Source organism: Bombina bombina, chromosome 1 (genome assembly GCF_027579735.1).
Source record: "Bombina bombina isolate aBomBom1 chromosome 1, aBomBom1.pri, whole genome shotgun sequence".
Taxonomy (NCBI): domain Eukaryota; kingdom Metazoa; phylum Chordata; class Amphibia; order Anura; family Bombinatoridae; genus Bombina; species Bombina bombina.
In genome coordinates this window covers 667,084,962-667,108,486 of record NC_069499.1, presented here as the reverse complement: position 1 = coordinate 667,108,486, position 23,525 = coordinate 667,084,962, and the positions used below count along the sequence as shown (strand labels likewise).

Genomic DNA, 23,525 nt, shown 5'->3' with positions numbered 1-23,525 from the left:
GCCCAGGAAGTGGAGACTGATCTAGTAGAATGAGTTGTAATTCTCTGAGGCGGTGCTTGACCCGACTCCAAATAAGCCTGATGAATCAAAAGCTTTAACCACGAAGCCAAGGAAACAGCAGAAACCTTCTAAACTTTTCTAGAACAAGAAAAGCTAATAAATAGACTGGAAGTCTTCCTGAAATCTTAGTAGCTGCAACATAATATTTCAGAGCTCTCACCACATCCAAATAATGTAAAGATCTCTCCAAAGAATTCTAAGGATTAGGACACAAAGAAGCTACAACAAATTCTCTATTAATGAATTCACAACCTTAGGTAAGAATTTAAATGAAGTCCGCAAAACTGCCTTATCCTGATGAAAAATCAGAAAAGGAGACTCACAAGAGAGCAGATAATTCAGAAACTCTTATAGCAGAAGAGATGGCCAAAAGCAACAACACTTTCCAAGAAAGTAGTTTAATGTCCAAAGAATGCATGGAGGAGCCTGTAAACCTTCAAAACCAAATTAAGACTCCAAGGAGGAGAGATCGATTTAATGACGGGCTTGATACGAACCAAAGCCTGTACAAAACAATGAATATCAGGAAGCTTAGCAATTTTTCTGTGGAATAAAACAGAAAGAGCCGAGATTTGTCCTTTCAAGGAACTTGCAGACAAACCTTTATCCAAACCATCCTTAAGAAACTGTAAAATTCTAGGAATTCTAAAAGAATGCCAAGAAAATTTATGAGAAGAACACCATGAAATGTAAGTCTTCCAAACTCAATAATAAATCTTTCTAGAAACAGATTTACAAGCTTGTAACATAGTATTAATCAGAAAAACCTCTATGACTAAGCGTTCAATTTCCATACCTTCAAATTTAATGATTTGAAATCTTGATGGAAAAACGGACCTTGAGATAGAAGGTCTGGCCTTAATGGAAGTGGCCAAGGTTGGCAACTGGACATCTGGGCAAGATCTGCATACCAAAACCTGTGAGGCCATGCTGGAGCCAGCCACCAGCAGCACAAACGTTTGCTCCATGATGATTTTGGAGATCACTCTTGGAAGACGAACTAGAGGCAGGAAAATATAAACAGGATGATAACACCAAGGAAGTGTCAACGCATACACTGTTTCCGCCTGAGGATCCCTGGACCTGGACAGGTACCTGGGAAGTTTGTTGTTTAGATGAGATGCTGGAATATATATTTGCCCTCAAGAAAACAGAATTTATGTTTACCTGATAAATTACTTTCTCCAACGGTGTGTCCGGTCCACGGCGTCATCCTTACTTGTGGGATATTCTCTTCCCCAACAGGAAATGGCAAAGAGCCCAGCAAAGCTGGTCACATGATCCCTCCTAGGCTCCGCCTTCCCCAGTCATTCGACCGACGTAAAGGAGGAATATTTGCATAGGAGAAATCATATGATACCGTGGTGACTGTAGTTAGAGAAATTAAATCATCAGACCTGATTAAAAACCAGGGCGGGCCGTGGACCGGACACACCGTTGGAGAAAGTAATTTATCAGGTAAACATAAATTCTGTTTTCTCCAACATAGGTGTGTCCGGTCCACGGCGTCATCCTTACTTGTGGGAACCAATACCAAAGCTTTAGGACACGGATGATGGGAGGGAGCAAATCAGGTCACCTAGATGGAAGGCACCACGGTCTGCAAAACCTTTCTCCCAAAAATAGCCTCAGAAGAAGCAAAAGTATCAAATTTGTAAAATTTGGTAAAAGTGTGCAGTGAAGACCAAGTCGCTGCCTTACATATCTGATCAACAGAAGCCTCGTTCTTGAAGGCCCATGTGGAAGCCACAGCCCTAGTGGAATGAGCTGTGATTCTTTCAGGAGGCTGCCGTCCGGCAGTCTCATAAGCCAATCTGATGATGCTTTTAAGCCAAAAAGAGAGAGAGGTAGAAGTTGTTTTTTGACCTCTCCTTTTACCAGAATAAACAACAAACAAGGAAGATGTTTGTCTGAAATCCTTTGTAGCCTCTAAATAGAATTTTAGAGCACGAACTACATCCAAATTGTGCAACAAACGTTCCTTCTTTGAAACTGGATTCGGACACAAAGAAGGCACAACTATCTCCTGGTTAATGTTTTTGTTAGAAACAACTTTCGGAAGAAAACCAGGTTTAGTACGCAAAACCACCTTATCTGCATGGAACACCAGATAAGGAGGAGAACACTGCAGAGCAGATAACTCTGAAACTCTTCTAGCAGAAGAAATTGCAACCAAAAACAAAACTTTCCAAGATAATAACTTAATATCTACGGAATGTAAGGGTTCAAATGGAACCCCTTGAAGAACTGAAAGAACTAAATTGAGACTACAAGGAGGAGTCAAAGGTTTGTAAACAGGCTTGATTCTAACCAGAGCCTGAACAAAAGCCTGAACATCTGGCACAGCCGCCAGTTTTTTGTGAAGTAAAACAGATAAAGCAGAAATCTGTCCCTTCAAAGAACTTGCAGATAATCCTTTCTCCAAACCCTCTTGTAGAAAGGATAGAATCTTAGGAATTTTTACCCTGTTCCATGGGAATCCTTTCGATTCGCACCAACAGATATATTTCTTCCATACTTTATGGTAAATTTTCCTAGTTACAGGCTTTCTAGCCTGAATAAGAGTATCAATGACAGAATCTGAGAACCCACGCTTTGATAAAATCAAGCGTTCAATCTCCAAGCAGTCAGTTGGAGTGATGCCAGATTCGGATGTTCGAACGGACCTTGAACAAGAAGGTCCCGTCTCAAAGGTAGCTTCCATGGTGGAGCCGATGACATATTCACCAGGTCTGCATACCAAGTTCTGCGTGGCCACGCAGGAGCTATCAAGATCACCGAAGCCCTCTCTTGATTGATCCTGGCTACCAGCCTGGGAATGAGAGGAAACGGTGGGAATACATAAGCTAGGTTGAAAGTCCAGGGCGCTACTAGTGCATCTACTAGAGTCGCCTTGGGATCCCTGGATCTGGACCCGTAGCAAGGAACCTTGAAGTTCTGACGAGACGCCATCAGATCCATGTCTGGAGTGCCCCATAATTGAGCTATTTGGGCAAAGATTTCCGGATGGAGTTCCCACTCCCCCGGATGGAATGTCTGACGACTCAGAAAATCCGCTTCCCAATTTTCCACTCCTGGGATGTGGATTGCAGACAAGTGGCAGGAGTGAAGCTCCACCCATTGAATTACTTTGGTCACTTCTTCCATCGCCAGGGAACTCCTTGTTCCCCCCTGATGGTTGATATATGCAACAGTCGTCATGTTGTCTGATTGAAACCTTATGAATTTGGCCTTTGCTAGTTGAGGCCAAGCCTTGAGAGCATTGAATATCGCTCTCAGTTCCAGAATGTTTATCGGGAGAAGAGATTCTTCCCGAGACCATAGACCCTGAGCCTTCAGGTGTTTCCAGACCGCGCCCCAGCCCACCAGGCTGGCGTCGGTCGTTACAATGACCCACTCTGGTCTTCTGAAGCTCATCCCTTGGGACAGGTTGTCCAGGGTCAGCCACCAACGGAGTGAATCTCTGGTCCTCTGATCTACTTGGATCGTCGGGGACAAATCTGTATAATCCCCATTCCACTGTCTGAGCATGCACAGTTGTAATGGTCTTAGATGAATTCGCGCAAAAGGAACTATGTCCATTGCCGCAACCATCAAACCTATTACTTCCATGCACTGCGCTATGGAAGGAAGAAGAACAGAATGAAGTGCTTGACAAGAGCTTAGAAGTTTTGATTTTCTGGCTTCTGTCAGAAAAATCTTCATTTCCAAGGAGTCTATTATTGTTCCCAAGAAGGGAACTCTTGTTGACGGGAATAGAGAACTTTTTTCTACGTTCACTTTCCACCCGTGAGATCTGAGAAAGGCTAGGACAATATCCGTATGAGCCTTTGCTTGTGGTAGAGACGACGCTTGAATCAGTATGTCGTCCAAGTAGGGTACCACTGCAATGCCCCTTGGCCTTAGCACCGCTAGAAGGGACCCTAGTACCTTTGTGAAAATTCTTGGAGCAGTGGCTAGTCCGAATGGAAGTGCCACAAACTGGTAATGCTTGTCCAGAAAGGCGAATCTTAGGAACCGATGATGTTCCTTGTGGATAGGAATATGTAGATACGCATCCTTTAAATCCACCGTGGTCATGAATTGACCTTCCTGGATGGTAGGAAGAATTGTCCGAATGGTTTCCATTTTGAACGATGGGACCTTGAGAAATTTGTTTAGGATCTTGAGATCCAAAATTGGCCTGAATGTTCCCTCTTTTTTGGGAACTATGAACAGATTGGAGTAAAACCCCATCCCTTGTTCTCCTAATGGAACAGGATGAATCACTCCCATTTTTAACAGGTCTTCTACACTAAGAATGCCTGTCTTTTTATTTGGTCTGAAGACAATTGAGACCTGTGGAACCTTCCCCTTGGGGGTAGTTCCTTGAATTCCAGGAGATAACCTTGAGAAACTATTTCTAGCGCCCAAGGATCCTGAACATCTCTTGCCCAAGCCTGAGCGAAGAGAGAGAGTCTGCCCCCCACCAGATCCGGTCCCGGATCGGGGGCCAGCATCTCATGCTGTCTTGGTAGCGGTAGCGGGCTTCTTGGCCTGCTTACCTTTGTTCCAGCCTTGCATCGGTCTCCAGGCTGGCTTGGTTTGAGAAGAATTACCCTCTTGCTTAGAGGATGTAGAATTTGAGGCTGGTCCGTTTCTGCGAAAGGGACGAAAATTTGTTTTATTTTTAGCCTTAAAAGACCTATCCTGAGGAAGGGCGTGGCCCTTTCCCCCAGTGATGTCTGAAATAATCTCTTTCAAGTCAGGGCCAAACAGCGTTTTCCCCTTGAAAGGGATGTTAAGCAATCTGTTCTTGGAGGACACATCCGCTGACCAAGACTTCAGCCAAAGCGCTCTGCGCGCCACAATAGCAAAACCTGAATTTTTCGCCGCTAATCTAGCTAATTGCAAAGTGGCGTCTAAGGTAAAAGAGTTAGCCAACTTAAGTGCTTGAACTCTGTCCATAACCTCCTCATAAGAGGATGCTTGATTGAGCGACTTTTCTAGTTCCTCGAACCAGAAACACTCTGCTGTAGTGACAGGAACAATGCATGAAATTGGTTGTAGAAGGTAACCTTGCTGAACAAACATCTTTTTAAGCAAACCCTCTAATTTTTTATCCATAGGATCTTTGAAAGCACAACTATCTTCTATAGGGATAGTGGTGCGTTTGTTTAGAGTAGAAACCGCCCCCTCGACCTTGGGGACTGTCTGCCATTTAAACACCAAAAAACTCTGAGCCATCTCCGTGGAGATGTTGCCTGTGCAACGGCAAAGAGAATGACTGGGGAAGGCGGAGCCTAGGAGGGATCATGTGACCAGCTTTGCTGGGCTCTTTGCCATTTCCTGTTGGGGAAGAGAATATCCCACAAGTAAGGATGACGCCGTGGACCGGACACACCTATGTTGGAGAAAGAGTGAATTTTTCAATATCATAATTGGAGGTATATGCATATATATTTTTGTGCTGTACCCAGATATATAACAGTTATGAGGAACTTTTTGATTAGTATCTAATACATTTATTATATATCATTCTGTATATTTCTATTATTAATATGAAAAACGTGAAAGCACAATTTGCATCAGTACTTTATTTTATAGATTTAGAAAGTTTTATCTGTGTTAGATATATCAAAGTAGAGGGACTTGAACTGATAGAGTTAACACTACACAGATTTATGGAGTGAATTGCCCAACTAGTTTTTAGTCTTAATAAGCCTTTTTAGTTCTTTGTCCTCATACCTGATTAATATGTTCTGTAATTTCCTTTTTACACATCAGCTGAAAATTTGCATATAAACCGAAGTTTGATAATGTGAGTTATTGCTATTTGTATAATTTGTGTTTCATACGGTTGTTACTATGGCAATAGTGGGTGTGTGTGTGGGCTCCATTTCAAGTAAAGGTTTTCTGTTTTAACCAATCAGTATGCACTAATAGGCATATAAGGCTGATGATAACCTGAGACTACAGCTATGATTACGGCTTTCGAGGGCCGAAACATGTCAGCAGTCCCTAGAGTGGAGTTCACACCACTAACATCACCATTTGTATTCCATGTTTTGCATCCCTTGTTGGGAAGAAAGTTTTTACTCTGCAATAACATTTCTACAAGTGATTACTGAATGCGAGTGCACCTCATTTTGTACTTTTATTGGATTAGATGAGATGCCATCAGATCTATTTCTGGAAGACCCCACATCTGAACAACTTGAGAAAACACCTCTGGGTGGAGAGACCACTCCCCTGGATGTAAAATCTGACGACTGAGGTAATCCGCTTCCCAATTGTCTATACCTGGGAGATGAACAGCAGAAATTAGACAGGAGCTGGATTCCGCCCAAGCTTTCATAGCTTGGGGACTGTGAGTCCCACCCTGATGATTGACATAAGCCACAGTTGTGATATTGTCTGTCTGAAAACAAATGAACGGTTCTCTCTTCAACAGAGGCCAAAACTGAAGAGCCCTGAGAATCGCACGGAGTTCCAAAATATTTATTGGTAATCTCGCCTCTTGAGATTTCCAAACCCCTTGCGCTGTCAGAGATCCCCAAACAGCCCCCCAACCTGAAAGACTTGCATCTGTTGTGATTACAGTCCTGGTTGGACGAACGAAAGAGGCCCCTAGAATTATACGATGGTGATCTAACCACCAAGTCAGAGAAAGTCGTACATTGTGATTTAAGGATATTAATTGTGATATCCTTGTATAATCCCTGCACCATTGGTTCAGCATACAAAGCTGGAGAGGTCTCATATGAAAATGAGCAAAGGGGATCGCGTCCGATGCTGCAGTCATGAGACCTAAAACTTCCATGCACATAGCTACTGAAAAGAATGATTGAGACTGAAAGTTCCGACAAGCTGAAACCCATTTTAATCGACTCTTATCTGTTAATGACAGAGTCATGGACACAATCTATCTGGAAACCTAAAAAGGTTACCCTTGTCTGACAAATCAAAAAACTTTTTGGTAAATTGATCCTCCAACCATGTCTTTGAAGAAACAACACTAGTTGATTCGTGTGAGATTCTGCAGAACGTAAAGACTGAGCAAGTACCAAGATATCATCCAAATAAGGAAACAGCGCAATACCCCGCTCTCTGATTACAGAGAGTAGGGCACCGAGAACCTTTGAAAAGATTCTTGGAGCTGTCGCTAGGCCAAAAGGAAGAGCAACAAATTGGTAATGCTTGTCTAGAAAAGAGAAGCTCAGGAACCGATAGTGATCCGGATGAATCGGAATATGAAGATATGCATCCTGTAAGTCTATTGTGGACATATAATGCCCTTGCTGAACAAAAGGCAGAATAGTCCTTAGATTTGAATAAAACCCCAGACCCTGTTCCTGAAACGGAACTGGCATTATTACCCCTGATAACTCCAGGTCTAAAACACACTTTAGGAAAGCCTGAGCCTTTACTGGGTTTGCTGGAATGCATGAGAGAAAAAATCTTCTCACAGGCAGTCTTACTCTGAATCCTATTCTGTACCCCTGAGAGACAATACCCTGAATCCGTTGATTTTGGACCGAATAGATCCAAACATCTTTGAAAAAATCTTAATCTGCCCCCCACCAGTTGAGCTGGAATGAGGGTCGCACCTTCATGCGGACTTGGAGGCTGGCTTTAATCTCTTAAATGGTTTGGCTTCCTCTAAATTTGAGGAAGGCTTCCAATTGGAAGCAGATTCCTTGGGGGAAGGATTAGATTTCTGTTCCTTATTTTGTCGAAAGGAACGAAAATGGTTAGAAGCTTTAGATTTACCCTTAGGTCTTTTATCCTGAGGCAAAAAAACTCCCTTCCCCCAGTGACAGTTGAAATTATTGAATCCAACTGAGAACCAAATAACTTATTACCTTGGAAAGAACGAGATAGCAATCTGGACTTAGAAGTCATGTCAGCATTCCAAGATTTAAGCCACAAAGCTCTTCTAGCTAAAATAGCTAAAGACATAGAGTTAACATCAATTTTGATGATATCAAAAATAGCATCACAGATAAAATGATTAGCATGTTGGAGTAAACGAACAATGCTAGACAAATCAGAATCCAATTCTTGTTGCGCTAAATGTTCCAACTAAAAAGTTGATGCAGCTGCAACATCAGCCAAATAAATTGCAGGCCTGAGAAGATGACCAGCATATAAATAGGCTTTCCTTAGATAAGATTCAAGTTTTCTTTCTAAAGGATCTTTAAAAGAAATACTATCTTCCGTAGGAATAGTAGTATGTTTAGCAAGAGTAGAGATAGCCCCATCAACTTTAGGGATTTTTTCCCAAAACTCTAAAGAAACTGCTGGCAAAGGGTACATTTTTTTAAACCTTGAAGAAGGAATAAAAGAAGTACCAGGCCTATTCCATTCCTTAGAAATCATAACAGAAATAGCATCAGGAACTGGAAAAACCTCTGGAATAACCACAGGAGGTTTATAAACAGAACTGAAACGTTTACTAGTTTTAATATCAAGAGGACTAGTTTCCTAAATATCCAATGTAATCAACACTTCTTTTAACAAAGAACGAATATACTCCATTTTAAACAAATAAAAAGATTTGTCAGTGTCAATATCTGAGGCATGATCTTCTGTACCAGATAGATCCTCATCAGAGAAGGATAATTCGGTATGTTGTCGGTCATTTGAAATTTCATCAACTTTATGAGGTTTTAAAAGACCTTTTACGTTTATTTGAAGGCGGAATAGCAGACAAAGCCTTCTGTATAGAATCAGAAATAAATTCTTTTAAATTTACAAGTATATCTTGTGCATTAGATGTTGAGGGAACAGCAACAGGTAGTGAACTACTAATGATGGATACATTTTCTGCATGTAAAAGTTTATCCTGACAACTGTTACATACCACAGCTGGAGATATAACCTCCACAAGTTTACAACAAATGCACTTAGCTTTGGTAGAACCGTTATCCAGCAGCAGAGTTCCAACATTGACTTCTGAGACAGGATCAGATTGAAACATCTTGCAAATGTAAGAGAAAAAAACAACATATAAAGCAAAATGATCAATTTCCTTATATGGCAGTTTCAGGAATGGGAATAAAAATCAAACACAATAGCCCTCTGAGCATAGAAAAAAAGCAAGAGACATATAGGAAGTGGGGTTAAAATAATTATATTATTTGGCGCCAAGTATGACGCACAACGCAAAATGAAATTTTTTGGTGCCAACATCCGGAAATGATGCAACTCGCGTCATGGCAGACGCAACCTTGTGCAAGGAAACCTGGACGCTCGAAATGGCGAATTTGCGTCACCGAACATAACTTCCTAAATATGTTTTCCCAATTTTGAAACTGATAGTCTGCAAAGGGAAAACATAATTTATGCTTACCTGATAAATTTATTTCTCTTGTGGTGTATCTAGTCCACGGATCATCCATTACTTGTGGGATATTCTCCTTCCCAACAGGAAGTTGCAAGAGGATCACCCACAGCAGAGCTGTCTATATAGCTCCTCCCCTAACTGCCACTCACCAGTCATTTGACCGAAGACAAGCAAGAGAAAGGAGAAACTATAGGGTGCAGTGGTGACAGTAGTTTAGAGTTAAAAAATACCTGCCTTAAAATGACAGGGCGGGCCGTGGACTGGATACACCACAAGAGAAATAAATTTATCAGGTAAGCATAAATTATGTTTTCTCTTGTAAGGTGTATCCAGTCCACGGATCATCCATTACTTGTGGGATACCAATACCAAAGCTAAAGTACACGGATGAAGGGAGGGACAAGGCAGGTCCTTAAACGGAAGGAACCACTGCCTGTAAAACTTTTCTCCCAAAAATAGCCTCCGAAGAAGCAAAAGTATCAAATTTATAGAATTTTGAAAAAGTATGAAGCGAAGACCAAGTCGCCGCCTTGCAAATCTGTTCAACAGAAGCCTCATTTTTAAAGGCCCATGTAGAAGCCACAGCTCTAGTAGAATGAGCTGTAATCCTTTCAGGAGGCTGCTGGCCAGCAGTCTCATAAGCTAAGCGTATTATACTTCTTAGCCAAAGCGAAAGAGAAGTTGCCGAAGCCTTTTGGCCTTTCCTCTGTCCAGAGTAGACAACAAACAAAGCAGATGTTTGACGAAATTCTTTAGTAGCTTGTAAATAATACTTTAAAGCACAAACCACGTCAAGATTGTGTAATAGACGTTCCTTCTTTGAAGGAGGATTAGGACACAATGACGGAACAACAATCTCCTGATTGATATTCTTATTAGATACCACCTTGGGTAAAAACCCAGGTTTGGTACGCAAAACTACCGTATCTGCATGGAAGATCAGATAAGGGGAATCACATTGTAAGGCAGATAACTCGGAAACTCTACGAGCCGAGGAAATAGCTACCAAAAATAAAACTTTCCAAGATAAAATTTTGATATCTATGGAATGAAGAGGTTCAAACGGAACCCCATGAAGAACTTTAAGAACCAAATTTAAACTCCATGGTGGAGCAACAGGTTTAAACTAAAGCCTGACAAAATGCCTGAACGTCTGGAACATCCGCAAGACGCTTGTGCAAAAGAATAGACAGAGCAGAAATCTGTCCCTTTAAGGAACTAGCTGACAATCCTTTCTCCAATCCTTCTTGGAGAAAAGATAATATCCTGGGAATCCTGACTTTACTCCATGAGTAACCCTTGGATTCACACCAATAAAGATATTTACGCCATATCTTATGATAGATTTTCCTGGTGACAGGCTTTCGTGCCTGAATTAAGGTATCAATAACTGACTCGGAGAAGCCACGCTTTGATAAAATCAAGCGTTCAATCTCCAGGCAGTCAGTCTCAGAGAAATTAGATATGGATGGTTGAAAGGACCCTGAAGAAGAAGGTCCTGTCTCAGAGGCAGAGTCCATGGTGGAAGGGATGACATGTCCACCAGATCTGCATACCAAGTCCTGCGTGGCCACGCAGGCGTTATCAAGATCACCGATGCTCTCTCCTGCTTGATTTTGGCAATCAGACGAAGGAGCAGAGGAAACGGTGGAAACACATAACGTTGAACCAATTGTACAAATACCTCCGGATGGAGTTCCCACTCCCCCGGATGAAAAGTCTGTCGACTTAGAAAATCCGCCTCCCAGTTCTCTACACCTGGAATATGGATAGCTGATAGGTGGCAAGAGTGAATCTCTGCCCAACGAATTATCTTTGAAACTTCCAACATCGCTAGGGAACTCCTTGTTCCCCCTTGATGGTTGATGTAAGCCACAGTCGTGATGTTGTCCGACTGAAATCTGATGAACCTCATTGTCGCTAGTTGAGGCCAAACTTGAAGAACATTGAATATCGCTCTTAGTTACAGAATGTTTATTGGGAGGAGGGTCTCCTCCTGAGTCCACGATCCCTGAGCCTTCAGGGAGTTCCAGACTGCCCCCCAGCCCAGAAGGCTGGCATCTGTCTTTACTATTGTCCAATCTGGCCTGCGAAAGGTCATACCTTTGGACAGATGGGCCCGAGATAGCCACCAAAGAAGAGAATCCCTGGTCTCTTGATCCAGATTTAGTAGAGGGGACAAATCTTTGTAATCCCCATTCCACTGACTGAGCATGCAGAGTTGCAGCGGTCTGAGATGTAGACGAGCAAACGGCATTATGTCCATTGCCGCTACCATTAAGCCGATTACTTCCATACACTGAGCCACCGAAGGGCGAGAAGTGGAATAAAGAACACGGCAGGAATTTAGAAGTTTTGATAACCTGGTCTCTGTCAGGTAAATCCTCATTTCTACAGAATCTATTAGAGTTCCCAGAAAGGAGATTCTTGTGAGAGGGGATAGAGAACTCCTTTCTTCGTTCACTTTCCACCCATGCGACCTCAGAAATGCCAGAACTATGTCCGTATGAGACTTGGCAATTTGGAAATTTGACGCCTGTATCAGAATGTCGTCTAAATAAGGGGCTACTGCTATGCCCCACGGCCTTAGGGCCGCCAGAAGTGACCCCAGAAACTTCGTAAAGATTCTTGGGGCTGTAGCTAACCCAAAGGGAAGAGCTACAAACTGGTAATACCTGTCTAGGAAGGCAAACCTGAGAAACCGATGATGATCTTTGTGTATCGGAATGTGAAGATAAGCATCCTTTAAATCCACTGTAGTCATGTATTGACCCTCCTGGATCATAGGTAGGATGGTTCGATTAGTCTCCATCTTGAATGATGGGCCCCTGAGAAATTTGTTTAAGATCTTGAGATCTAAGATTGGTCTGAAGGTTCCCTCTTTTTTGGGAACCACAAACAGATTTGAATAGAATCCTTGTCCCTGTTCCTAATTTGGAACTGGGTGGATCACTCCCATAACTAGGAGGTCTTGAACACAGTGTAAAAATGCCTCTCTCTTTATCTGGTTTGCAGATAATTGTGAAAGGTGAAATCTCCCTTTTGGAGGAGAAGCTCTGAAGTCCAGAAGATATCCCTGGGATACAATTTCCAACGCCCAGGGATCCTGGACATCTCTTGCCCAAGCCTGGGCGAAGAGCGAAAGTCTGCCCCCTACTAGATCCGTTACCGGATCGGGGGCCAATCCTTCATGCTGTCTTAGAGGCAGCAGCAGGCTTTTTGGCCTGCTTACCTTTGTTCCAAGACTGGTTAGGTCTCCAGACCGACTTGGACTGGGCAAAAGTTCCCTCTTGCTTTGTATTAGAGGAAGTTGATGCTGCACTTGCCTTGAAGTTTCGAAAGGCACGAAAATTAGACTGTTTGGCCCTTGATTTGGACCTATCCTGAGGAAGGGCATGACCTTTTCCTCCAGTGATATCGGAAATGATCTCCTTCAAACCAGGCCAGAATAGGGTCTGCCCCTTGAAGGGAATGTTAAGCAGCTTAGACTTTGAAGCAACGTCAGCTGACCATGATTTAAGCCATAGCGCCCTACGCGCCTGAATAGCAAAACCAGAATTCTTAGCCGTTAGTTTAGTCAAATGAACAATGGCATCAGAAAAAAAAGAATTAGCTAGCTTAAGTGCTCTAAGCTTGTCAAGTATATCATCCAATGGGGTCTCTACCTGTAAAGCCTCTTCCAGAGACTCAAACCAGAAGGCCGCAGCAGCAGTGACTGGGGCAATGCATGTAAGGGGCTGTAGAATAAAACCTTGTTGAATAAACATTTTCTTAAGGTAACCCTCTAATTTTTTATCCATTGGATCTAAGAAAGCACAACTGTCCTCGACAGGGATAGTAGTACGCTTAGCTAGTGTAGAAACTGCTCCCTCCACCTTAGGGACCGTTTGCCATAAGTCCCGTGTGGCGGCATCTATTGGAAACATTTTCTTAATAATAGGAGGGGGAGAGAACGGCACACCTGGTCTATCCCATTCCTTAGTAATAATTTCTGTAAACCTTTTAGGTATTGGAAAAACATCAGTATAAACAGGTACTGCATAGTATTTATCCAATCTACACAATTTCTCTGGCACTGCAATTGTATCACAGTCATTCAGAGCAGCTAAAACCTCCCTGAGCAACACGCGGAGGTGTTCAAGCTTAAATTTAAATGTTGATACTTCAGAATCAGGTTGAATCCTCTTCCCTGAGTCAGAAAAATCACCCACAGAAAGAAGCTCTCCTTCCTCAGCTTCTGCATATTGTGAGGGGGTATCAGACATAGCTACAAAAGTGTCAGTATGCTCTGTATTTCTTCTAACTCCAGAGCTGTCCCGCTTTCCTCGTAACCTAGGTAGTCTGGATAATGCCACTGACAGTGTATTATCCATGACTGCCGCCATGTCTTGTAAAGTAAACGCCATGGGCGCGCTAAATGTACTTGGCGCCTCTTGAGCGGGATTTAAATGTTCTGACACGTGGGGCGAGTTAGTCGGCATAACTTCCCCCTCGTCAGCTTCCTCTGGTGATAAATTTTTTAAAGACAAAATATGGTCTTTATTACTTAAAGTGAAATCAGTACATTTGGTACACATTCTAAGAGGGGGTTCCACCATGGCTTCTAAACATAATGAATAAGGAGTTTCCTCTATGTCAGACATGTTTAAACAGACTAGCAATGAGACCAGCAAGCTTGGAAAAAACTTTAAAGCAAGTTAACAAGCAAAAAATAAAAACGGTACTGTGCCTTTAAGAAAAATAAAAAAGGTCAGAATTTGAAAAACAGTGAAAAAAAGCAGTAAATCAAACAAAATTTTTACAGTGTGTATAATAAGCTAACAGAGCATTGCACCCACTTGCAAATGGATGATTAACCCCTTAGTTTAAAAAACGGATCAAAAAAACGATATAGACGTTTTTTAACAGTCACAACAAACTGCCACAGCTCTGCTGTGGCCCTACCTTTCCATACAAACGACTTTGGAAAGCCTAAAAGCCCTTTAGAGAGGTCCTATAGCATTCAGGAGACTTCTTGAGGGAAGCTGGATGTCTCAGTCTGCAAAAGTTACTGCGCAATTAAGCGCTAAATTAGGCCCCTCCCACTCATGTCTACACAGTGTGAGGCCTAAGAAAACTGTTTCTAGCCAAATTTAAGCCAGCCATGTGGAAAAAAACTAGGCCCCAATAAAGTTTTATCACCAAAACATATATAAAAACGTTTAAACACTCCCAGTAAACGTTTTATATGACAGGAATTAAAAAATAATAAGAGTATTACCTCTGACAGTAAGCATGATACCAGTCGCTATTAAATCACTGTAATCAGGCTTACCTTAAATAAATCTGGTATCAGCAGCATTTTCTAGCATTTACATTCCTCTAGAAAAAATTTAAACTGCACATACCTCATAGCAGGATAACCTGCACGCCATTCCCCAGCTGAAGTTACCTCTCTCTTCAGTTATGTGTGAGAACAGCAATGGATCTTAGTTACAACCTGCTAAGATCATTAGAGACCACAGGCAGATTCTTCTTCTATTTTCTGCCTGGGACCAAAATAGTACAACTCCGGTACCATTTAAAAATAACAAACTTTTGAATTGAAGAAAAAATCAACTACATTTCACCACATCTCTCTTACTGCTTCCATGCTTGTCGAGAGTTGCAAGAGAATGACTGGTGAGTGGCAGTTAGGGGAGGAGCTATATAGACAGCTCTGCTGTGGGTGATCCTCTTGCAACTTCCTGTTGGGAAGGAGAATATCCCACAAGTAATGGATGATCCGTGGACTGGATACACCTTACAAGAGAAATATACATAAACCTGACTCATGGCAAATATAAGTACAATACATATATTTAGAACTTAACATTAATACATAAAGTGCCAAACCATAGCTGAGAGTGTCTTTAAGAAATAAAAACATACTTGCCGAAAGACACCCATCCACATATAGCAGATAGCCAAACCAGTACTGAAACAGTTATCAGTAGAGGTAATGGAATATGAGAGTATATCGTCAATCTGAAATGGGAGGTAGGAAATGAATCTCTATGACCGAAAACAGAGAACATATGTAAAGATTTCCCGCGAGGAAAACAATAGGATTCAATAGGTGATAGATACTCCCTTCACGTCCCTCTGACATTCACTGTACTCTAAGAGGAATCGGGCTACAAAATGCTGAGAAGCGCATATCACAGAAGAAAATCAAGCACAAACTTACTTCACCACCTCCATAGGAGGCAAAGTTTGCAAAACGGAATTGTGGGTGTGGTGAGGGGTGTATTTATAGGCATTTTGAGGTTTGGGAAACTTTGCCCCTCCTGGTAGGATTGTATATCCCATACGTCACTAGCTCATGGACTCATGCCAATTACATGAAAGAAATCTTCCGACACTTCTCTGCCAACCTCCTGTGACGAAAGACAAAGAATGACTGGGGGATGAGTGAAGTGGGTTAGTTATTTAAGCCTTTGACTGGGTTGTCTTTGCCTCCTCCTGGTGGCCAGGTTCTGAGTTCCCAAAAGTAATGAATGCAGCTGTGGACTCTTCCCGTTTAAGAAGAAAAAAGCCATAAATTAGGTAATGGCAGACCGCTGCTAGTACCAAAGATGCAGGCTATTAGAAGGAGGGGGAGGGTTAGAGAGCTATTTGGGGGGAAATCAGGGAGGTGAAAGGGTTGAGGAGGATCACAACACTGCATAATTTTTTTATTATAAAAAAAGATGATTAAAAAACAATAAACTGCATACTGGCAGACTGTCTCAGTACCTTAGATGGTAGGGATGAGTGTAAGCTTTTACAATAATTTGTGTCATGATTGCACAAGCAGCATGTAAATAATTTTATATTTAAATGTTTGCATTTGGCAGTAAAATAGTGACATGAAATATACAAAAATGGCCTAGATTAATACATTCAGTTTGTCTACTTAAAAATATATAGTTTTGACAGGTTAAAAAAAAAAACAAACAAAAAAAAAACAAGGCTTTATTTCTGTTTAAATGGAGTGATAGCAAAAATGCTAAAAATTGTGACACTGAATAAGGGGGGGGGAGCTTAATGAGAAATCAACTCAGGGGCACTTGGCCCCAGCAACAGTGCTCTGTTTCCTGATGGTTTTGCTTGGCGCTGAACTCTTTCTTCAAAATGTTGGTTGCTGATTTCCAGATAGTTTATAAATTCTTGTTATGTCTGACTGTAATCATACTGTCTACAAATAAGAGCAATGTATTGTGTTGATTCTTTTTTCTTTTTGACTTTGTATATTTAAATAAAGCTTGTATAAAAAAAAATCACATACTTCCCACCAGGTTAGCTAGAGAGGAATCAAGATCATTTGCAAATATCTTTCCACTTTGCTGAGAGCATGTTGTAGACCTTTGGTTGTGTAAGGAGGCTGATGGTTGCAATAAATCATCTGCAAATTGGGTTGCTAAAAGAGAAAAAAAGAAAAAGAAATACATTGAAATTCAACAGGTACTTGCTAAGAACTATAATGAACATGATCTGAATGTAAACCGATGATCTTTCAGTTTATTAAATATTTTATTAGAAGAAATACAATACTCTCATTGCTCAAAAAATGCAGAAAGATAAACAGACCAACAGAAAATCCCCACATTTCGTAGTTGATAGGCAAGATCTTTCTCAAAACATTGCATAGAATAGCAACCAGGAATTGTTAAAAACCTGTTCCAATCCTACAGATAAGTGTCCTACACAGAAAATTTCACCAGCTGGGTAGCATTATCAACTAACCGGGAGGAAGTGTAATACTTTGCAATATCATTAAATTTTCTTTTATTAATTTATAAAATGTTACCTATGCTAATTTTTTTTGTTGGAAAGCATAATTTACTGAAATTGATTGAATGATAATTTGTGCGTTTAAATAATTTAAATATCACCTAATTTTAGGTTAATATTGGTCTAAATTTTAGCCGGGTGGTGTGCCCATTAAATAGGTCCTGGGGAGAATACTGATTTCCCCCACCCAATCCTAGAAGAACCATATTCGACATTGGTGAGTATTTGTGATCTACTGTTTCCTGGCATTTTAGGGCAGGTTGCCACATGTCAACAAATTGGAGAAATTATTTCACCCTTGAAAGGACAGATAAGAGATAAACATGACAGCATGAGTTTTTATACCATCCTATAAATGCAAAGCTACCAATAAGTTTTTTAAATCATTCTGCACTGGTAGTTCAGTATCAATGCCAAATAATATTAAGGAAAGTGTAGTTTAGAAAAATAGCCCTACCTAGGTTTGAGGCATTGTGACACAAAAACAACTTTCTACCAGATACTGTTTGCACTAACACAAACACACTGAAATTGTGAAATAATTTGCTTACCTGATAAATTTATTTCTTTTACGATATGACGAGTCCACGGATTTCATCCTTACTTATGGGATATCGCCTCCTGGTCAGCAGGAGGAGGCAAAGAGCTCCACAGCAGAGCTGCATAAATAGCTCCTCCCTTCCCCCCCAACCCAGTCATTCGACCGAAGTTAGGAAAAGAAAGGAAAAGCCAAGGAGCAGAGGTGACTGAAGATAAACAAAAATAAAAGCCTGTCTTAGAAAACGACAGGGCGGGCCGTGGACTCCTCATATCATAAAAGAAATAAATTTATCAGGTAAGCATAAGTTTCCTTTTCTTTTACAAGATATGACGAGTCCACGGATGAAAGGGAGGGACAAGACAGGAACCTAAACGGAAGGCACCACTGCTTGAAGAACCTTTCTCCCAAAAACAGCCTCGGATGAGGCAAAAGTATCAAATTTGTAAAATTTGGAAAAAGTGTGAAGAGACGACCAAGTTGAAGCCTTGCAAATCTGTTCAACTGAAGCATCATTTTAAAATGCCCATGAGGAAGCCACAGCCCTAGTAGAATGAGCTGTAATTCTTTCAGGAGGCTGCTGTCCAGCAGTCTCATATGCAAAACGGATGATACTCTTCAGCCAAAAAGAAAGGGAGGTAGCCATAGCTTTCTGGCCCCTATGTTTTCCGGAAAAAACAACAAATAATGAAGATGATTGACGAAAATCTTTAGTCGCCTGCAAGTAAAACTTCAGGGCACAGACCACGTCCAAGTTGTAACAGACGCTCCTTCTTAGAAGAAGGATTGGGACACAATGAAGGAACAATAATTTCCTGATTAATATTTTTGTTGGAAACAACCTTAGGAAGAAAACCAGGTTTGGTACGTAACACTACCTTATCGGAATGAAAAATAAGGTAAGGAGAATCACATTGTAGAGCCGAAAGCTCAGAAACTCTGTGAGCAGAAGAAATAGCAACCAAAAACAAAACTTTCCAAGATAACAACTTAATTTCTATGGAATGCATAGGTTGAAAAGGAACCCCTTGAAGAACCTTAAGAACTAAATTCAAACTCCAAGGAGGAGCAATAGGTCTAAACACAGGCCTGATCCTAGTCAGAGCCTGACAAAAGGATTGAACATCCGGAATATCTGCCAGACGTTTGTGTAGCAAAATAGATAAAGCAGAAATCTGTCCCTTTAAGGAACTTGCTGATAACCCCTTCTCCAATCCTTGGAGAAAGGACAAAATCCTAGGAATCCTTATCTTACTCCATGAGTAACCCTTGGATTCAAACCAATAAAGATATTTACGCCATATCTTATGGTAAATCTTTCTAGTAACAGGCTTACGTGCCTGAATCAAGGTATCAATGACCGAATCAGAGAACCCTCGCTTAGATAAAATCAAGCGTTCAATCTCCAAGCAGTCAGCTGCAGAGAAATTAGATTCGGATGATGGAAGGGTCCCTGAATGAGAAGGTCCTGCCTCAATGGAAGCTTCCACGGTGGCAGAGATGACATGTCCACCAGATCGGCATACCAAGTCCTGCGAAGCCACTCAGGAGCGATAAGAATCACAGAAGCCCTCTCCTGTTTGACTCCAGCAATCACCCGAGGAAGAAGAGCAAACGGTGGAAACACATAAGCTAGGTTGAATGACCAAGGCACTGCCAAGGCATCTATCAGTTCGGCCTGAGGATCCCTGGACCTGGATCCGTATCTCGGGAGCTTGGCATTCTGACGAGATGCCATAAGATCCAGCTCCGGTCTGCCCCATCTGAGAATCAGAGTGGCAAAGACCTCCGGATGGAGTTCCCATTCCCCCGGATGAAACGTCTGTCTGCTCAAAAATCTGCTTCCCAGTTGTCCACTCCTGGGATGTAGATTGCTGACAAATAACAAGAGTGAGCCTCCGCCCACCGAATTATCTTGGATACTTCTGTCATCGCTAAGGAACTCCTTGTTCCTCCCTGATGATTGATGTAAGCCACAGTCGTGATGTTGTCCGACTGAAATCGGATGAATTTGTCCGAAGCCAACTGCGGCCAAGCCTGAAGTGCATTGAATATTGCTCTCAACTCCAGAATATTGATTGGAAGTAGAGACTCCGACCGAGTCCACACACCCTGAGCCTTCAGGGAATTCCAGACAGCTCCCCATCCTATTAGACTGGCGTCCGTTGTTACTATCACCCATGTGAGTCTGTGGAAGCACGTCCTTTGGGACAGATGACCCGGCGACAACCACCAAAGAAGAGAGTCCCTTGTCTCCCAATCCAGATCTATCTGAGGAGACAAATCTGCATAATCTCCATTCCACTGTCTGAGCATGCTCAGTTGTAGAGGTCTAAGATGAAAACAAGCAAACGGAATGATGTCCATTGCCGCCACCATCAATCCAATTACCTCCATGCACTAAGCCACTGATGGCCGAGGATTGGACTGAAGGGATCGACATGTATTCAGAATCTTTAGCTTTCTGACCTCCGTCAAAAAGATTTTCATGGATACAGAGTCTATTAGAGTTTCCAGGAAAGGAACCCTTGTCTGTGGGATTAGTGAACTCTTTTCTAGATTCACCTTCCACCCATGAGTCCTTAGAAAAGATAGAACAATGTCGGTATGAGACTTTGTCAGCTGATAAGACGACGCCTGGATCAGAATATCGTCCAGATAAGGCGCTACTGCAATGCCCCGCTGCCTGAGAACCGCCAGCAGAGACCCTAGAACCTTCGTGAAGTTCCTGGGTGCCGTGGCCAGCCCGAAAGGAAGAGCAACGAACTGAAAATGTTTGTTCTGGAAGGCAAACCTTAGGTACTGGTGATGATCTATGTGGATAGGTATATGAAGATATGCATCCTTTAAGTCCACGGTAGTAATATATTGACCCTCCTGGATCAATGGAAGAATTGTCCTAATAGTCTCCATCTTGAAGTATGGGATTCTGAGATCGAAAAGGTTTGAGTAAAACCCCTGCCCCTGTTTTGGAATGGTACAAATTACTCCCATAGTGGAGAGGTCTTTTATACAACGTAAGAACGCCTCTCTTTTTATCTGGTCTACAGACAATCGTAAAAGAAGAAACCTTCCCCTTGGGAAGGAATTTTTGAACTCTGATACCCTTGAGACACAATGTCTAGTGTCCAGGGATCCTGAACGTCTCTTATCCAATCCTGGACAAAGAGAGAAAGTCTGCCCCCTACTAGATCCGGTCCCAGATCAGGGGCCGCCCCTTGATGCTGTCTTGGGAGATGCAGCGGGCTTCTTGGGTTGTTTACCCTTGTTCCAAACCTGGTTGGGTCTCCAGACGGACTTGGCTTGTGCAAAATTCCCTTCCTGTTTAGCGGAAGAGGAAGAGGGGACTCCCTTGAAATTTCGAAAGGAACGAAACTTACTCTGTCTACCCCTCTGCTTAGATGTTTTATCCTGAGGTAGGAGGTGACCCTTACCTCCCGTAATGTCAGAAATGATCTCTTTCAAGTCAGGCCCGAATAGGGTCTTTCCCTTGAAAGGAATAGACAAAAGTTTGGATTTAGAGGATACATCCGCAGACCAAGATTTTAACCATAAGGCTCTGCGCGCTAGAATAGCAAATCCTGCACTCTTAGCCGCCAATTTGGCAATCTGAAAGGCGGCATCCGTAACAAAAGAATTAGCCAGCTTAAGTGCCTTAATTCTATCCATTATTTCCTCTAAAGAAGTCTCAGTCTTAAGAGAATCTTCTAAGGCGTCAAACCAAAAGGCAGCCGCAGTTGTGATTGGTACAATGCAGGCCGTTGGTTGTAAAAGAAACCCTTGATGAACAAATAGCTTCTTTAGAAGACCCTCCAACTTTTTATCCATAGGGTCTTTGAAAGCACAACTGTCCTCAATAGGGATAGTCGTACGCTTAGCCAGGGTAGAAATAGTTCCCTCCACCTTAGGGATCGTTTGCCAAGAGTCCCGAACGTTGTCAGGTATAGGGTACATCTTCTTAAAAATAGGGAAAGGTAAAAACGGGATACCCGGTCTTTCCCATTCCCTAGTAATAATTTCCGAAATTCTCTTAGGAACTGGAAAAACGTCAGAATAAGATGGAATCTCTAAATACTTGTCCATCTTACACAATTTCTCTGGAGGGACCACAATAGAGTCAAAGTCGTCCAGAGTCATTAAAACCTACCGCAGCAACAGGCGGAGGTGTTCAAGCTTAAATCTGAAGGACATCACGTCCGAATCTGTCTGAGGTAATGCACTACCTGAGTCAGACAGTTCCCCTTCAGACAAAGTCTCCCTACCCTCCCCCACCTCAGAGCCCTGGGAGGGTACATCGGAGATCGCCATCAAAGAATCAGAAGTCGCATGGCCCACCTAGGTCTCTTTTCTACTACGTTTGTCCTGTAGTATAGGCAACTTAGATAAAACTTCTGTAAGAGTGGATGACATAACTGCAGCCATATGCTGCAGAGTAAATGAAGCAGACGCCGTTGAAGAAGATGGCGTCCCCTGTGCGGGCTTTAAAGGCTGTGACGCTTGGGGAGAATTGCGCAACATACCCTGACTTTCATCAGTCTGAGGACAATCATCAGTTATATCCTTATTAAAGAAAATTTGTTCTTTACACTGTAAAGCCCTTTCTATACATGAGGGACAAAGTGTAACCGGGGGTTCCACAATGGCATCTAGACACATATGACATGTAGTGTGTTCAAGATCATCTATGTTAACAGAAATGAAAAGCTACCTTGATCGTGTCTCTAACAATAAGTAGTGAAACGTATGACTAATAAACAACGCGTGCACTGTATCTTTAAGAAACAAACAGTTATATCAACTATCAAAATACCCCTTTTGAGTATAATATATATATTCAAATTTTTATACACAAACATTTTCTGTCACCTCTGCTGCGGCTCCTACCTGACTCTACTGACCAAGAAGTCTCCGCTAAACAACGGCGTGCCTAAGGTTACTTGTTTATACTTAGGAGCCGTAAGAAACTGTCCTCAGTAAGAACTGACTGCGTGGCTTTAGGCGCGAAAGTTAGCCCCGCCCTGCGTGGGCGTACACAACAAGCCCGGAAACAACAACTGAATACCGCCATATACTGGAGCCAGATAGAAAGTTATGTTATCTCTATCCGACTTCAGTAATACTCCCAGCGTCAGCCTCCATTCACAAGGTCCTCTAGTAATCATAGGACATGTAGTGAACTACGCAAATAAACAGTGACTCGCCCGTTGCGTCAGCAACTGTGTCCAACGCAGCTCCCAGTGCATCTAAGTTTAACTGATCTACCAGATGAGCTGGAAAAATTTTAACATGTTGGGATCCCCTTCTAATAAAAAGACAGCCCACACATGCTACCCAGGGAAGCCCTTACCGAGCCCCTAACAGTATAAAAAATGGCATAGTACAGTCAGTTCTGGGATATGTTGCAGCGCCCCAGAAAACAAAGGACTGTACTTACCTCCATGCTGACGAACAGCATGTAAATCTTACAGTATCACAAGGTCCACTCTTCCTCCTGAGGTCCTGTAAGGTATAAGGGTCTTAGTCAATATTCTATGACCGCACACAGAGAAGCAGCACAGTTGTGGGAGGCGCAGTGAGACTAAAATCCACTAGTTCCCATAATCTATCAGGCTATCTTCAGATGCTTCTCTGTAGAAAAATAGTACCATCTGCACTATTTAAAATAAAAAACTCAAACTAACACCTCACTTTACCTCACTCCTATCTACTAACACAGGCAAAGAGAATGACTGGGTTGGGGGGAAGGGAGGAGCTATTTATGCAGCTCTGCTGTGGAGCTCTTTGCCTCCTCCTGCTGACCAGGAG

General features: G+C 42.2%; 1 protein-coding gene across 1 annotated transcript in view; it reads right to left on the bottom strand.

The window, feature by feature from the left end:
- LOC128660360 (phosphatidylinositol-binding clathrin assembly protein) overlaps nt 1-23,525 on the bottom strand; it is a 576,760-nt gene that overhangs the window by 162,838 nt on the left and 390,397 nt on the right. Inside the window, exon 14 of the mRNA XM_053714177.1 lies at nt 16,677-16,808. Within this exon, the coding sequence (XP_053570152.1) occupies nt 16,677-16,808 (132 nt within the window). The remainder of the gene's footprint in view (nt 1-16,676; nt 16,809-23,525) is intronic.